General features: G+C 38.2%; 1 protein-coding gene across 7 annotated transcripts in view; it reads right to left on the minus strand.

Moving 5' to 3' along the window:
* The window catches only part of LOC132103447 (E3 ubiquitin-protein ligase UBR5), a 52,965-nt gene that overhangs the window by 6,039 nt on the left and 30,107 nt on the right, over window positions 1–16,819 (minus strand). For 5 of the 7 annotated variants that reach the window (XM_059508565.1, XM_059508561.1, XM_059508568.1 and 2 more), the window contains 17 exons: window positions 15,872–16,111; window positions 15,128–15,251; window positions 14,933–15,044; window positions 12,214–12,345; window positions 9,348–9,605; window positions 8,202–8,470; window positions 7,913–8,124; window positions 7,255–7,488; window positions 7,090–7,163; window positions 6,789–6,961; window positions 6,591–6,704; window positions 5,489–5,706; window positions 5,288–5,408; window positions 4,851–5,196; window positions 4,541–4,628; window positions 1,096–1,240; window positions 880–1,010 (listed from right to left, as the gene is read on the minus strand). In XM_059508565.1, the coding sequence (XP_059364548.1) occupies window positions 880–1,010; window positions 1,096–1,240; window positions 4,541–4,628; window positions 4,851–5,196; window positions 5,288–5,408; window positions 5,489–5,706; window positions 6,591–6,704; window positions 6,789–6,961; window positions 7,090–7,163; window positions 7,255–7,488; window positions 7,913–8,124; window positions 8,202–8,470; window positions 9,348–9,605; window positions 12,214–12,345; window positions 14,933–15,044; window positions 15,128–15,251; window positions 15,872–16,111 (2,991 nt within the window). Of the gene's footprint in view, window positions 1–879; window positions 1,011–1,095; window positions 1,244–4,540; window positions 4,629–4,850; window positions 5,197–5,287; window positions 5,409–5,488; window positions 5,707–6,590; window positions 6,705–6,788; window positions 6,962–7,089; window positions 7,164–7,254; window positions 7,489–7,912; window positions 8,125–8,201; window positions 8,471–9,347; window positions 9,606–12,213; window positions 12,346–14,932; window positions 15,045–15,127; window positions 15,252–15,871; window positions 16,112–16,819 lie in introns of all 7 variants that reach the window. The other 2 variants (XM_059508566.1, XM_059508562.1) reach the window with 2 other exon arrangements.

Consider the following 16,819-nt stretch of genomic DNA (forward strand, 5'->3'; position numbering starts at 1 on the left):
TACATTTAATAATATTACAGTATTTTATAATTATGTGATTTTAATTATACTGTTCTTTTACAATTATAAAATATTACAATATGTAAATATTTACATTAATAACTACTATAATTACATATTTATATATGTAATTCCTAAATATATTAAATACTATAAATAACAGTAATTAGGTTCATAATTATGCAATTTATTTTTATCATATTATAGTATATATCTAATAATATTATAGTATTTAATCATTTAGAAATTTTACTCATTTAGTAGCATTTAATGATTACCGTATTTTCCGGACTATAAGTCGCACTTTTTTTCATAGTTTGGCTGGTCCTGCGACTTATAGTCAGGTGCGACTTATTTATCAAAATTAATTTGACATGAACCGAGAGAAAACATCACTGTCTCCAGCCGCCAGAGGGCGCTCTATGCTGCTCAGTGCTCCTGCAGTCTACACTGAACACATAGAGTGCCCTCTCGTGGCTGTAGACTGTAATGTTTTCTCTTGGTTCTTGGTTCTGACTTATGTCTTATGACTTATGTTTTTTTTCCTCATCATGACGTTTTTTTGGACTGATGTGACATACTCAGGTGCGACTTATAGTCTGAAAAATACGGGTATGTGATTTTAATTACACTATTTAACAATTATAAAATATTAGTGGTAAATATTTACATTATTATCTACTATAAATACAAATTAAATTACAAATTTAATTTATATTTATATATATAAAATAATAATCTTATATATATATATATATATATATATATTAAAAAAAAATATATATATTATAAAAACACTAAAAAAAAAAAAAAAAATTCTGTAATTTTTGTGAAATATGAGCGGCACATGTTCCTGACAGGTGTGTCGAGATGATTGACCTTCCGTGAGTGATGAGGAGCTCCATGGCTTCTTCCACACGGGCTCTGAGTGAGTCCTCACTGGCCAGGAGCAGCAGCAGCTGAGCGGGAGAGAGCTCCAGCAGCATCCCTGTGATCTTACTGGCAAAAGCCTGTAGAGAAGAGCACAGGTCACACACAACATTAGCTTCTAAAAGCCATGTGTTCATGAATACTGCTGGCTGTGCTGGTGTGTACCGGCTGCATGGCGTGCACTCGAGGGTAAAGTCTCTCTCCTAGAGCTTGTCTGTGAGCCGGCAGCGGCTCTGGTTCATCACTCGGGTTTCCTTCTGATGCAGGTCTGAACGGCCGTGTGTCGATCGACAGCTGTCTCCTCGAGTCCCTGCAAGAACAGTGTGGAAGGACAAAAGTAGGGCTTCATTAATATGGAAGCATATGGGTAGCATTATTCAATTTGGAATGTAATATGCAAAATGACAATGCATTTCTGTATTTACATTTACATTTTCCAATACATTTGTGCAACGTTTGGTGCAAAATTAAAATGAAATTACATAATTTTCATTTGCCATTTCATACACCAGTTTTAATATGTAAAATGAATACTAATGTTAACACTTTATAAGTTGCAAAATTAAAATGAAAATGTATTACAGAAATGATTAGATATGTCTAACGTGTTCAAGCAAAAACTGTGGCAAAATGATCATTTAAATGCTATTTTTCTTAAATGCATTAACACTCACAGTCAAGACGCTTACGAATACATTTTCATTCAATGTCCCGCAATGAATGTAGCAAAATTCAATGTGCACATTGAAAATGCATTTCGAGCCGATCACGTGTCCGCCCCCTTGCACCATGTCAATCACTGCGTGAACAAGGCGGGGCTTGCAGAAGGTCTGAGACTCAAATCTCAAGAAGAGGATTCAAGTGAGAGAACATGGACAAGACCGTTGGTCCGTGAACGTTTTGATCATTTCGTTTTATGGCTTCAATATTTCATTTGCACTTGTGGGCGGAGCTGAAACGCTGCTTTCATCTGATTGGTCGAATCGCTCCAGCTTCAGCTCGGTCTTTTCATTCTTTCAGACAGAATAAGAGTCAGTGTGAGTGAAGCACTGTAATGTCTGAAACTACACTCACTGTTAATTAGCATAATATTTGAATCAGATGTAGCTGGGCACATAATTCGTGCTGCTGCGACCTGCAAATTATTTCTAGGTTGTAGTATTGTATGAATGTTGTCCCACTGATAAATACAGTGCAAATAGTTCTGTCTCTTTGGAAAAAAGTGAAGTGGAAATAAAAATCAATAATAGACTGAACAGTTCCATGTCTGTAACATTTACCACTCTCATATTTTAAGTCATTAGGCACTAGGTATGTGTGTGTGACATTAATAAATAATTGTAAAAATGAATATAGTTACATTTCTAAATAAAAATAGTAAAATGAGCTCTATGCTGCTCAGTGCTCCTGTAGCCTACCCCAGAGCGCCCTCTCGCGGCTGTAGATGGTAATGTTTTCTCTTGGTTCTGAATAAATGCGACTTATGTTTTTTTCCTCGTCATGACGTATTTTTGGACTGATGCAACTTATACCGAAAAATACGGGTAACATTATTATTATTATTTATTATGAGAGTAATTGACAAAGACTAGAACTTTAATGTTTCACCAAATTCAGCTCAGATCTTCAGACTCGTCTAACTCATGTTGCTGTATAACTGGCCAGACTTACCTTCCCAAGAAATCCTATTTAATTTTATTTCATAAATTTAACTATATTTATTTCCACTTCACTGTAATCCAAGGAGACAGAACTATTTGCACTGTTTTTATCAGTGGGACAATATTTATACAATACAGTATACAACCTAGAAATAATTTAACGGGTCTCTTGCAAGTCGCAGCAGCACGAATTATGTGCCCAGCTACATCTGATTCAAATATTATGCTAATTAACAGTGAGTGTAGTTTCAGACATTACAGTGCTTCACTCGCACTGACTCTTATTCTGTCTGAAAGAATGAAAAGACCGAGCTGAAGCTGGAGCGATTCGACCAATCAGATGAAAGCAGCGTTTCAGCTCCGCCCACAAGTGCAAATGAAATATTGAAGCCATAAAACAAAATGATCAAAACGTTCACGGACCAACGGTCTTGTCCATGTTCTCTCACTTGAATCCTCTTCTTGAGATTTGAGTCTCTGACCTTCTGCAAGCCCCGCCTTGTTCACGCAGTGATTGACGATTCAGGAGGGGGTGGAGACTTGATCGGCTCGGAATGCATTTTCAATGTGCACATTGAATTTTGCTACATTCATTGCGGGACATTGAATGAAAATGTATTCGTAAGCGTCTTGACTGTGAGTGTTGATGCATTTAAGAAAAATAGCATTTAAATTATCATTTTGCCACAGTTTTTGCTTGAACACGTTAGACATATCTAATAATTTCTGTAATACATTTTCATTTTAATTTTGCAACTTATAAAGTGTTAAAATTAGTATTCATTTTACATATTAAAACTGGTGTATGAAATGGCAAATGAAAATTATGTAATTTAATTTTCATTTTCATTTTGCACCAAACGTTGCACAAATGTATTGGAAAATGTAAATGTAAATACAGAAATGCATTGTCATTTTGCATATTGTATTGTCATTTTGCATATTACATTCCAAACTGAATATTGCTACCCATATGCTTCCATACATTAATTGTTATAAAGAAATAAAATAATTCATTTTAAATAATGGCATTTTTTAAAAATACCCCCCAAATTAATAGTATTGCAACAAAAAAATATTTTCCATTAAACACATGCATGATTAATAATACGGTTTAAATTTATTTTGCCAGAAAATACATGAATATATAAAATAAAATAATTTTTTTTTAAATAATGGCATAAAAAGTTTTTTTTTTTTTAATCCCTGCTTAAATTTTCTTTGCCAGAAAATCTTATAAAATGAAATGAAATCGTTTTAAATAATAGTATTTTTAAAACATCTCCATAAAATTAATATTGCTTAAATTTATTTTGACAAAATACATTAATGTATAATGAAAGATGATCTAAGAAAAATAAAAATACAAAATGTAATAATAATGAATAATCATTTTAGATCATGGTATTGTGAAAAACTTCCAAAATAAATTTAAGATAATGCTGAATTTCATTTTTGAAGAAAATGAATATATCATGAATATATCAAGATTTTATTTTAAATAATTAAATATTTTTTTAAATCGTATTATAATTGTAAAAAAATATTAAAAAATCCCTTAAAATTAATATAACTTACATTTATTCCACCAGAAAATACATCAATATATCATAATAGATTATCTTTAGTACCGTATTTTTCGGACTATAAGTCGCACTGGACTATAAGTCGCATTTATTTAGAACCAAGAGAAAACATTACCGTCTCCAGCCGCCAGAGGGCGCTCTGTTTTCAGTGTAGACTACAGGAGCATTGAGCAGCATAGAGCGCCCTCTGGCGGCCGGAGACGGTAATGTTTCCTCTTGGTTCATTTCTCTCGTTCATGTCGAATTAATTTTGATAAATAAGTCGCACCTGACTATAAGTCGCAGGACCAGCCAAACTATGAAAAAAAGTGCGACTTATAGTCCGGAAAATACGGTACTAAATAATTATAAACAAAGGTATACCGATCACGGTCTCGTCTGGATGCAGCTCTCAGTCCTCCGCTCCTCCTCTCACGCTCACGGTCTCTGTTCCTCAGACGCTGCATGAGATCTGCACACACACACACACACACACACACACCATCAACATTACTCGCAGACAAAACAAAAAAATAAATACTATACTGAAAAAAAATAAAATTAAATTACAAAAGAAAATGAAAAAATAAGTCACAGAGGATGCTTTAATTATGCTTTAAAAAAAAAAAAAGTTGTAAACCTTCAATAAAAATGATAGAAAGGGCTTAAATAACTAACTAATACAAATACTTACTGCTAGCCTGCATTCCCTTGCTGACGCTCTGTACACAGTCCAGGTTGGGAAGCTTGTCGTTGGAGAGGAAGGCCTGTGCGATGGCCGTGTAAAAGCTCCGTGCCACTCCGCTGCCCTCTCCAGGTTCATCCTTGAAGGTCACTTTGACGCGGTGCACTGCCATCGGTGTCGTGGTGCAGCGGCGGCCGAAGTGAGCGTTGATCTGCCGCATGGTCTGCTGGATGAGCTGCTCTCGGTCACGGTCCACCTCCAGAGCCAGATCACGTGACTGCAGGTTCCTCAGCTTCTCCATCTCACGCCGAAACTTCGATTCCTTCACCTCGAACCCACCCAGTTCAGTCAGGATCTGTCCCCCCCGAGCAAAGCAGAGGTTTAACGCTGGAAACAAAGAAAACAGCTTGCACTCAAGACAAAGCGCAGGAATGAGTCGTACTCACAGATCCCGGTTCTGCTCCGACGTCCTCCATGAAGACCCGTCCGAACAGCTCCAGGGAAAGCCGCCAGCGGCCCAGCAGCATGTCGTGAGAGATCACCATCCCCATAAAGCTACAGTGAGGACTGGAGGAGACGGACGAGATGTGTCACTAACGGAGTCGCTCACTGAGTCGCGCACTGAAGCTATGAATGTGTGGACTCACATGAACGTGGGAAGCGGCGGGCCGTCGCTCTCGGTCAAACCGATCTCAGCGAGCAGGCTGCTCTTTAACTGAGCCGCCAGATCATGAGGCGAAGGGCCGGGTTTAGACGCATCCATATCCTGCTCCGCAGCCGTCTGCCCCTCGCCAACCCTCTGACGAGACTCCATCCTCATCACGTTCTTCATGTTCGCCGAATACGACATCTTTGTGGGTAGAATCTGGGATGAGAATTACCCGTAGTAAAATATAGTAAAAAATATTGTTTAACTGCTCACTGTTGTTGAGAACTGCACAAAGCAGCATTTCTTACTTCACTGAGAAACTAACATTAGTTTTGCCACAAAAGGTTTTTATATTATGTTTTATATAATGTTTACATGAAGACCGATAAAAAAAAAAAAAAAAAAAAAAAAAAAATTTATATATATAAATATATATATATATTTTTTTTTTTTCAAATGTAAAATTTAAATGCATTTATTTAAAATAAAACTACATTTAAAACTAAAATATAAAAATGTTTTATATAAATGTTTACATAGACATATTTCAAATAAATTTTAAATAATTTTATATTATATATATATATATATATATATATATATATATATATATATATATATATATATATATATATATATATATATATATATATATATATATATATATATCAAAAATAAATTGTAAATGCATTTTTATTTTAAATAAAACTACATATAAAAATTAAATAAAATATAAAAAAGCAATAAAACATTTAAAACTACACTAAATCTAATCAAAATTGAAAAACTACATAAAACTAAAACAAAAATACACAAAATTTAAAAATAAAAAGTGGGGAGGCTAACATGTATTTGAATTAATGAATAAAAGCACATAGACACACACACACACACACACACACGCGCATATATACAAACACACACACACACACACACAGATGGCACAATGCAATTTAGCATTTTTAAAATGCATCGAAAATTTTTAAATGTACTTAAAATAACTTTTTTTGTTAATGAAAAATGCACCAATTTTCAGTATTGTAAATATACATATATATATATATATATATATATATAGTATGTATGTGAGTCATGTTTACCTGCAAGCAATTCATGTCCACACTCAGATCCGTGAGGCCTTTACTAGCCATGTACGAAGATGAATACAGACCCTGACTTGGTCTTCCAAACAAGTCCTCCTTCCTAGCATTAGGCTGCGAGACAAAGAGGACGAACAGCAGTGTTACAGACTCAGACATCAGGAATGACAGGACAGGAATGGACAGGACAGCGCTGACCTGCAGGAGATGCGGCTGGTCTGCCAGAGGAATGGCCTCGGCGAGGGGCACTTCGAAAGGGTTGGGAGGGATGCATCCCAGGAAGGTCATGGAGTCCGAGCGGCGGAAAAAGGGATGGTGCTGTCCGGTCTCAGCAGGGAGCGAGTCCTCGTCCTTGTCCTGCAGGGAGGAGCCTGTGGAGTCCAGAGGAACAGAGCAGTTTGATTGGACGGCAGCTCCGCAAACATCTGAATCTTCGGCTCGAGAGGTTTGTGCATAGCTTTAACAGAAACGACTCTTAAAACATCGGTGCTGAACTCACTCTGATTGGTGTCCTCGTCGTTCTCGTGCTCCGAGTCCTCGTTGTCCAGACCGAGCTCCAGCAGCTCACGATTCCTGAAATGGGAAGAGAACATCGTTTAGAGAACTCACAATACACATTCAAACAGATCAGGGCAAAGAGTGTTATATTAATTTGAGTGTTCGCCTCTTCCTGTCAATCTGAGTGGTGTCGAGGGTCGTCTGCAGATTCATGGCTTTAATCCAGTAGATGAGGGCCTGGAAGACATACGCCACGTGTTTGAGCGAACACACATCCAGCACAGGAAGAACGTCCGAATGCTCGTCATTATGGGAACGCATCAGAGACAGAGCGTAGTTCAGGAAGTCTCCTCGAGCCGACATCATCCCCTGACGAGCCGTCAGAAGTGTTGCTGCACGCCTGGGACACAGAGAGGGAAATTATAATACGGTAATAGAGAGCTGAAGGAATGATGCGATTTGTAGGTCAAAACCAGGAAATTAGCATCTTAGCACGTCCGACTCCAAGTCCATGGGTGTTTGGTTAAATGCCTGTGGTGAAAACAAGCTCAAGATATTTCACATTTTATTCTACAATATAAAATATTCCAGATTACAAAAAAAAAAAAAAACCCTAAATAAGATTAAAAAAAGTAAAAAAAAGAAGCTAAAACAGAAAAATACTTCAATAGTGTTTTTTTCCATACTGTGGAAGTCAATGGCTACAGTCAACTGTTTGGCTACCAACATTCTCATACATGTTTGCAATACCTCAAAATCTGAGTAAATGTTGACAGTATTTTCATTTTTGGGTGAACAATACACCCAATGCCCAAAGGTCTCACCTTCGACCTTCAAGGGTGCGGAGACTGGCTTCCTCTCGCGGCGTCATGCGCTCTCGGCGGCCGGTGTGCTGTGAAGCGTGCAGCGGGTGACTCGGGTGTCCAGGATCACCGGCCGAGGACAGAGCAGAACCGTAACGCAGCTGCGCTTCAGTCGAATCCATGATGGACACCATCCAGTTCCAGGTGGGGATCAACTTATCCTCCACAAAGTTCTGCAGAATGACATCATCATCAGTACTTTGGCTTTACTGCAGTCTGATTTTGTTCTGGTGAAGGCCGGGCGACTCACCTGCAGATTGACGGCGTCCTGATAGCTGAGTTTGACGGCAGCGGGGTACTGCGAGTAGACCAGGTGGTTGTATTTGGGGATGAGGCTCATGAGGTCAGAGATCTGGCGGATGACGATGCTGTAGGCTCGAGCCAGGCTGCTGGCGGAGGTCAGGTAGCTGCTGGAGTTACTGGCCTCCAGGGCTGCTGCTGCGGCTGCTGCACTGGTGCTGATGGCACTGCTGCGGCGCAGGTTTGAAGGATCGATGTAGATCAGGCCCGTGGAGCTCGCTGGAGGAGACATTACAATTACTGCTAGTGAGATTAAATTACCCTTTATGCTGCGAATTATGGTGCATTCAAGTCTAAGTGGGAAGTTTTTACAAGCTGAAGAGGTAATTATGACATTAGATGCATTCAGGTCAAGATTGCAACGTCAATGAAAAATGTTGTTGTCAATGTTAACTGAAACGAAGCAAAACTTTTCTTAAAATAGTATCACAATTATGAATTTAATAAATACAATTGTGGCCATTGTCATTTTTGGGTGAAGTGCTAAAATAAAAAAAATTAAAAAATTAAAAGATTTTTAAAGAAAAACTGAAAATATTCTAATAAAATCTAATCCGAAATAATAAAATCTTCAATATTACATAACACAGAAAAATATAATCAAAAGGATAAAAACTGTTCTATAAATACCTTTGTTTGAAGAAATGTTAGACGATGTACTTTTTCCACAAAAAATTTTTTTTAACTCCACTTCTACAAAATATTATAATATGAATGATTGCACATCAAATGTGTTTTTTAATTCGATTTACTAAGGTGTTAGGTATACATGTACCGTATTTTCCGGACTATAAGTTGCACTTTTTTTTCATAGATTGGCTGGTCCTGCGACTTATAGTCAGGTGCGACTTATTTATCAAAATTAATTTGACATGAACCAAGAGACATGAACCAAGAGAAAACATTACCGTCTCTACACTGAAAACATAGTGTGCCCTCTCGCGGCTGTAGACTGTAATGTTTTCTCTTGGTCCTTGGTTCTAAATAAATGCGACTTATAGTCCAGTGCAATAATAAGATGCGACTTCAATGCAATTTTATTTTCCGTAAAATCTGGTCATCCCTTTTCCTGGGACAGGTGGAGTGAGATACTGACCAGCAGGTGTGGATGAGCTGGACGGAGCGCCGCCGGAGGAACGCTGGCTGGGTGTCGTGCGTACGGCCCACTGCATGGACCGCGGCGCCTGGGCCGCACTGTTAGCATGCGCTGAGCCCGTGGTTCTCTCTAGAGGCTCGTCCAACAGGAAAGTCTCCTGATCCACATCATCACTCTGACTGCTGCTGCTGTCCGAGTCACTGGAGTCATTCGACTGGGAGTCGTCCTCGGAGAAGAAAGCAGGAACGCTGCTGGCACCTGCAGGTAAAAGACAGGGTAGAAGTTATGCAGTTCTTATCAAATGCACACACTCTTTATTCTTGTTATGCAATGGTTTACAGTGAAAGTGGTGTGATGTGTCGTGTCAAATAAATAAACAACACAAATAAAAGACATCTCATGTTAAACTAAGGCTTGCCTGTGCTCTTTCCATTCAGTTAGAGGCAAACCCTGGATTTGAATCATAATCCAAAAAAGGATTCTGCATACATGAAGCATAGTTTAATTTAGAAATCTGATGCCAAAAAAACAAGAATGGTCTGACTTTAACGTTGTGAAGTTATGCTACATAAAACATCTGAACGAGACAGTTTCACTTTCTGACAGCAGGTGGCGCTTATGGAACAGCAGATTCTTGCTTACCGCCGTAAAAAAAAAATCAGCTTTATGAACTCTGCTGTAATATGCATTATACAGAGACGAGGTGAAAACAAAATCTTTATATAAACTCCTTCCCACAAGTGTATCGATCAACCGTTTTGAATCATCACCTTTGTATTGATTTTCAACCTTAATGCAGATCAAAGTTGTTCATTTAAAAAAGTCATTTTTTTGCAATTCTATTTGAAGAAGCTTGAGGTGTAGAAAACACATCTTTTTGTTTAATTTCCCACAACATCAGGCAAAGTGTCTGCTAACGAAAATGGCTTTTTGGATAACTCCGGTGCATTTACATTTATTTCAAAGTTGTTTAATGCACATGGAACCTTATGTCAATAAATAAATAAAATATAGGTAAATAAATCTAGACATAGATGGATTAGACTAGTAAAGAATAGACTAACATAGTAATTTCTGCCAATAGTAGATAAACAAATGCTGCGTCCCTATTCACATACTATCCGTACTGGAAAGTAAATAGCATGTCCCAAATCATAGTATGTTTAAAAAATTATGCCAAAAATTTGCAGATAGTCTACTATTTCCGGTTATAATTCGAAGTGTAGATCGATACACAATCTAACGGCTAAAATTGGCCACAAGTCAACACATTGCATATTGGATGATTTCGATTAGAACTACAAACTCGCATAAAAAGTGTTAAAAAACAACAAACATGGCGGATATACGCGAGACCGACGGACAGGGATTTGTATGGAATGATATTCCGGACTTTTTACAAAAGGAATTGCAAATTGTATTTGCGATTGCGTTTTCAATTTGTGGACGCATAAAATGTGACAATCCAAACGCAAATCGCGCATTACCATTTTTGAAAGTGAAGTGATATTCAGCCAAGTATGGTGATACTCATAAATGGTGATACCCATACTCAGAATTTGTGCTCTGCATTTAACCCATCCGAAGTGCACACACACAGAGCAGTGAACACACACACTGTGAACACACACCCGGAGCAGTGGGCAGCCATTTATGCTGCGGCGCCCGGGGAGCAGTTGGGGGTTCAATGCCTTGCTCAATGGCACCTAAGTCGTGGTATTGAGGGTGGAGAGAGAACTGTACATGCACTCCCCCCACCCACAATTCCTGCCGGCCCGAGACTCGAACTAACAACCCTTTGATTGGGAGTCCGACTCTCTAACCATTAGGCCACGACTTCCCTTTTTATTTTCGTTTAAGCGAACTCACAGTGTCTGCCAAATTTAAAATGGAAATGCAAAGTCCGTTTGCAATTGTGTTTCCCATATCTTACGAACTATGAGCCTGTCATATTTAAATAGCAATATTAATTACCACATTTGCCTTTTCACTCTCTCTGCACTGTGCATGTAAACTGCCAAAACTCAAATGGAATCGCAATTCCTTTTGCATTTGAATTTCCAACGTCTACACGGAAACCTGTCAATCAAGTGACAAGGGTGGGGCCATTTTATTGGGCGTGTTTGCATTGGGAAGTGACGTCACTCACATTGTCACATTTTATGCGTCCACAAATGGAAAACGCAATTGCAAATACAATTTGCAATTCCTTTTGAATAAAGTGCGGAATATCATTCGATAGATTTGAGTGATTAATAATCAATATCTAACCTGATGAAAATATTAATTTAATGTTATCCACGTTATATTTCATCTGCAGCAACACTGTGAACTTTTATAATGATACGTTTGGTCATTAAATTTAAAATGCATCATCATGCAAACACATGAGAAGAGTTCTCTGCATGATAGACCTGCGACTAGCAGATCAACGTGCCTCTTCATTTCTCTCCAATATGGCACGAAATCAAATTAAATGACATGTGGATGATGTGACAAGATGATTGACAGGGCAGTTTAAACAGTGACAGAATGCACGTTACTAAATTAAAGCAGCAGCAGTGACGAAGCTTGCATACTACTCTTCTACATACTCAATAGTATGTATTTTTTCTTCACAAAGCGAGTACATACTTTTAGGGCATAGTATAAGTAGGCAGCAAAAGGCACCTGACTTGATATGAAATAGGGAAAATGTAATGTTCGACCCACTAAATGTAATTCTACATGTATAACATGGAGTTTATAGTCCTTGTCTGAAGCTGTTAGCTTCCTGTACACTCAGTAGGTAATGCAGAGGGCAAAACAAAATAGGATAGAGTGCCACAATTACAGAAATTGCTGCAGTTGTGTCAAAGTGATGCACCTGCTTCAGATCCGGCGGTGGCTGCGGTCACTACGCTCCTGCGGCCACTGGCATTATCCTGATTGCTATGATTACTCTCACTGTCACTCTCAGTCTCCGCAGCAGCCAATAAATCCAGCTCCATGTCGCTCCCTGTACACACAAAAAAAAAATTTGTGATTGTTTGTGACCTCAGCATCATTAAAAGAAAAATGGTTGACTTCTATATAAAAGTACAACGACTATCACCAGTGTTTCTAATATACTTGTGTTTTTTCCCAGGTGATACAAAAACTGGAAATGCTCTGCCATGTAGACAGAATGCATCATTCGACATTTATAACAATATTCACTTCATACCAGTAATAGGAAGAAAATCCATCCCATATAGCTTACTGAAATTCTTAGCTTTTATTTTTTTTTATTTTTTTTTTTACAATTTATCTTAAATTATGTCTAATTTAATGTGTTCATAGGATTTTTTCTTAGTTAAATAAGCACAAGAACTTGAACTTGATATAAATTAAAACATGAATAAAATAAACCTAAATTTTTATAATTCATGACAGAAAACATTTTGTAACATGATTTTGATGTACCATTTTCACGGTAATGCAGTGTTTGAATTTAAAATGGGTTTCAAAGAATGAAATTTGAGATTAAGTTTTCACGTGATATATAATTTCTGATGATTTCCAAAAAGTGTGATTGAGAAAAAGGCAACGGACAACTTTTTTTGTTTCTTTTTGACAAAGGTCAGAACTCCTGAAAAGACTCTTTTCCTACATAATTTTTAACAAAAAAAGATTGGTAAAATATCTATTTAGGAGTCTTAGACCTTTCCAACGATATACAGATTGTCATGATTAGATTAGGATTTAATTGTAATACAGTGAAGTAAACATTAGGGATGGGCGTTTTCCACAAATATCACATTCGAATATTTGAGCTCACAAAAAACGAATATTCGAATATTCGTTTATTTAAATTAAGTTTAATGAGTCAGACGTTATTTTTCAGCAACATTTGTTTTCGTCATTTTGAACAAGCTTACACACAATAAGCTTGAACATTACACATCGTGTTTTGTAGCTGAAAACCTTTAACAATGCGTGCAAACAAACAAAAGTACAGATTAAAAGCAAAAAAAAAAAAAAAAAGTGAACAAAGAAAAAACGTAAAGCAGCCTGCAGCAATTAGGCTATTGTACAGAATGTAGCTTACACTTAACTTTTAAATTGTCAGCAAATCTTTTTTTCTTTTTTTCTATTGTTTCAAATGTTCTTGTTAAGAAATACGGGATGTAAACCATGATTGGGGGAAGTCGGCTCCTGTTAACAATAAGGCCGGCCGCGGAGAAAACGCGCTCTGACGGCACAGACATTGGCGGGACTCACAAATAACGGTGTGCTAAGAGAATCAGTTTTGTGAAGCGCTTTGTGTTTTCGTTTCACCACTGAATGGGATCCTCATATGATGGAATACATGGCTCCAGCAAGAACTGTTCCCACTCGTCTTGGCTGGACTCTCTGTAATCATCGCTGGAGAACTGGCTCAGCCTTTTCCAACGAGTGGGCATTGCATCTTCTTCATCGTTGGTGACGCACCACTCGCATCAAGGAAAATGTTCTGATAATGTTCAAAAAAGTTTTTTTTTTCTTACTTCTCTCATGTTTTCATCGAGAAACATGAGATGTTTGTGCCGAGGGTCTAGGGCAGACGCGAGAAGAGGAGTTTTCACTGCATTCTCCAAGTTAGCTGTGTTTATTCGTTGCTTGAGAGATGCTGCAACAATGTTCTTGGATCACTTTCTGTGATTCTCCACGGCATATTTGAAGTACTGTAGAAGACCGCAGTTCTTTTAGGGGGCGTTCACATATCGCGTCTTTTGCGCGCTCAAGTTCGTTATTTCCAATGTAGGCGCGCGGTATGCACGCTCATAATGGAAGCGACGCGTGCGCATCGTGCGACGCGGTCCCGTTTTTTCCAGGCGCGTCCGAACAGCATTGAGTTAAAAACATCTCAACTTTCAGAATGCCACAAGCGCACCGCAGGTCATGTGACAAGAACTAAACATTTAGCTTCATCCTTTCCTGTAACAACATTGAAAGCTCAGCCAAGATGAAGGAACAGCTGATCATAGCTGTATATGGATTGCCATTTTGAAATAAATTTAGGAGCAGAGCTACTGAAAGCGATTTTTTTTGTGCTGCAAATCCATTTATCCTTTGCTGAAATTTCCGCGTCTTAATGGAGAGAACGCGTCGCCTCAGGAGCGCTTCTGCCCGAGCGCTTTGGAAAGAAGGAGAAAGCGGAGCGCATAGCCTTTTCCACGCGTTATTAGGCGCCATATGTGAATGGCCCCTTAATCATTCATTCATTATTTTTTGCTTGCATACACCTTTAAATATGACGTGGAGAATCACAGAAAGTGACCAAATTAGGTTTTATTGTGAATTTTTTTTTTTTTTTTTTTTTTGCGAAATTCAAATATTTTTATTTATCGAATAATTAGAGCAGAACGAATATTCGAATGTTCGACTATCCGTGCACATCCCTAGTAAACGTAGGCAGCCCACCGAGGGGCCGAATGGCAGTTAACAGGTTAATTTTTTCAGATAAATATTGATTAATCACTCAACCCTACTGGCATGTGTTTTAGGAGCTTAATTAAAACCTTATCAGATAAAACAGTGATTTCCGAGTCAGATTTGCTGTGAAGAGTGTTTTAAGTGTTCACCGTCTTCATCGTGCTCATCATGCTGCCCTTCGACCTCTGCGTTCTCCTCGCCCTGCTCCTCCTGGTCATCATGATGATCCTCCTCACCTGCAACACCCTCCACCACCTCCACCTGAACAGGTGAACATCCAGGAGCATTCAGAGAGAGCTTCAGGCAAACAAACCAACTCTAAAACAAGTGATGTAGCATTGCACCTCTTCTACATCAGCAGAAACGATATCATCCTGCTCTTCGTCTCGTCCGCGGGACGTCTGTGATTGGCTACTGCGGCGAGGCTGAGGATTCCTGATGATGTACGAAGACGCCGACTGACTGGAGCTGAGACACGGGACAACACCAGCATTAATGACAGCTTCAATAAGATCCAATTTAATACTCAGTGTAAACTTAAGCTACAGCAGCAGTTTCCAGTCAGGTGGTCTCTTAAGGACTTTAAATGTTTTACATGAAGGTGGAAAAAAAAACATTGAAAAATGCTCAGTAAGCTAAAAGTGTGATTTCTAGACTTCATGTAAAAATCATGTAAAAAAATAAGTATTTCTCTAGATAAACAAAGTGCTTGACGTTTCTTAATTTTAATAAACTCTTAGCTCTAAAATGTTTTTTAAAAATAGAAGCAGCTCTGTTATTTTTATTGTGGGGGCAAAATATATAATGCAATGCAATACAGGGATGTGCAAATAAACGTTATTCTTTAAAATGTGACACTGGAGCACAAAACCTCTTGAGTCTAGAGTCTCTGGGGTATATTTGTGGCAATAACCAAAAATACATACAATAACTAAGTTTCTGTAAACTACAAAAAGCTTTGAAATCAAGCTTTGTCACTGTAACAGATGCACCACAGGGTTAGTCTACAAAGAGGAAGTTGAAAACCACGGAGATGCAGTAAGTTCTGTGCTGCTGGTGAATTGTTGGAGGCCTGAAGCATCGCTCACCTGCTGGACTGATCTGGAGAGGGTCGTGGTGGCAGCGGCTCCACAGAGAAGAGCTCCTCGCTTCCCTGTACAGCGTCGATGCTGGTGCTGGCCAGAGTGAAGGGCGCTGTGGGCCGAGCGATGCCCATCCGCACCGGCACGATCAGAGACTCGGCCACATTGCAGAGCTCCTCCACTGCGTACGGCAACAGAGCCTGGAAAACACGCCTGCACTTCCCGATGGGCTGCGGGATGAAGTTACTGAAGGAAACACAAGAGAGAGAGAATGTGAGTAGTGTTAAACCAGTTAATATTCCTAACCCTGTAATAATCAGAGAAATCTTATTTTGAAAAACAAAACAGTTTAACGAACCTTTAGACACTAAACGAAAAATTTTGCATGTGCATTTTTTGAGTATCCTATTTGATACATCAGGCGTTAATATAGTCTGATATAGTGATAATATGGAGGAAAAAACAACTGAATACAATTCAAAGGCCCAAACTTAGCACAGTTTTGCAATTCGGAGCAGATGCTGATATTCATGTGCACAAAAGTAAGACTAAATTCTGACAACTTGTGATGTAAATCAATGAAATCTTTACAAGCAGATACTTACATAGTCATCTCCAAAAATATGTCTTGTTAAGATGAGATTTAAATGCTTAGTTTGAAGATATAAACATATTAAGAGACGCTCCTCAAAAGCCTAATGGTCATACTTGAGGATAATTAAGTAATCAGTCCAGTAAATGTTTATCTTAAATTATTCCTAAAAATATTTAATGTAATCTTATGTTTACTTTATAAAAACCAGTAAAGGTTTAACAGCAAAAGGACACGTGAAGCATGAGCTGAAGTTTGTAGAATTAGGTTTTAGAGGCCTTAGATATTACTTATAAGTAGGGTTTAAAAGAATGTAGACAATTACCATACTAACTTTTTTTGTTTTGCATAAAGCTAGATTA

Source organism: Carassius carassius, chromosome 24, assembly GCF_963082965.1.
Source record: "Carassius carassius chromosome 24, fCarCar2.1, whole genome shotgun sequence".
Taxonomy (NCBI): Eukaryota; Metazoa; Chordata; class Actinopteri; order Cypriniformes; family Cyprinidae; genus Carassius; species Carassius carassius.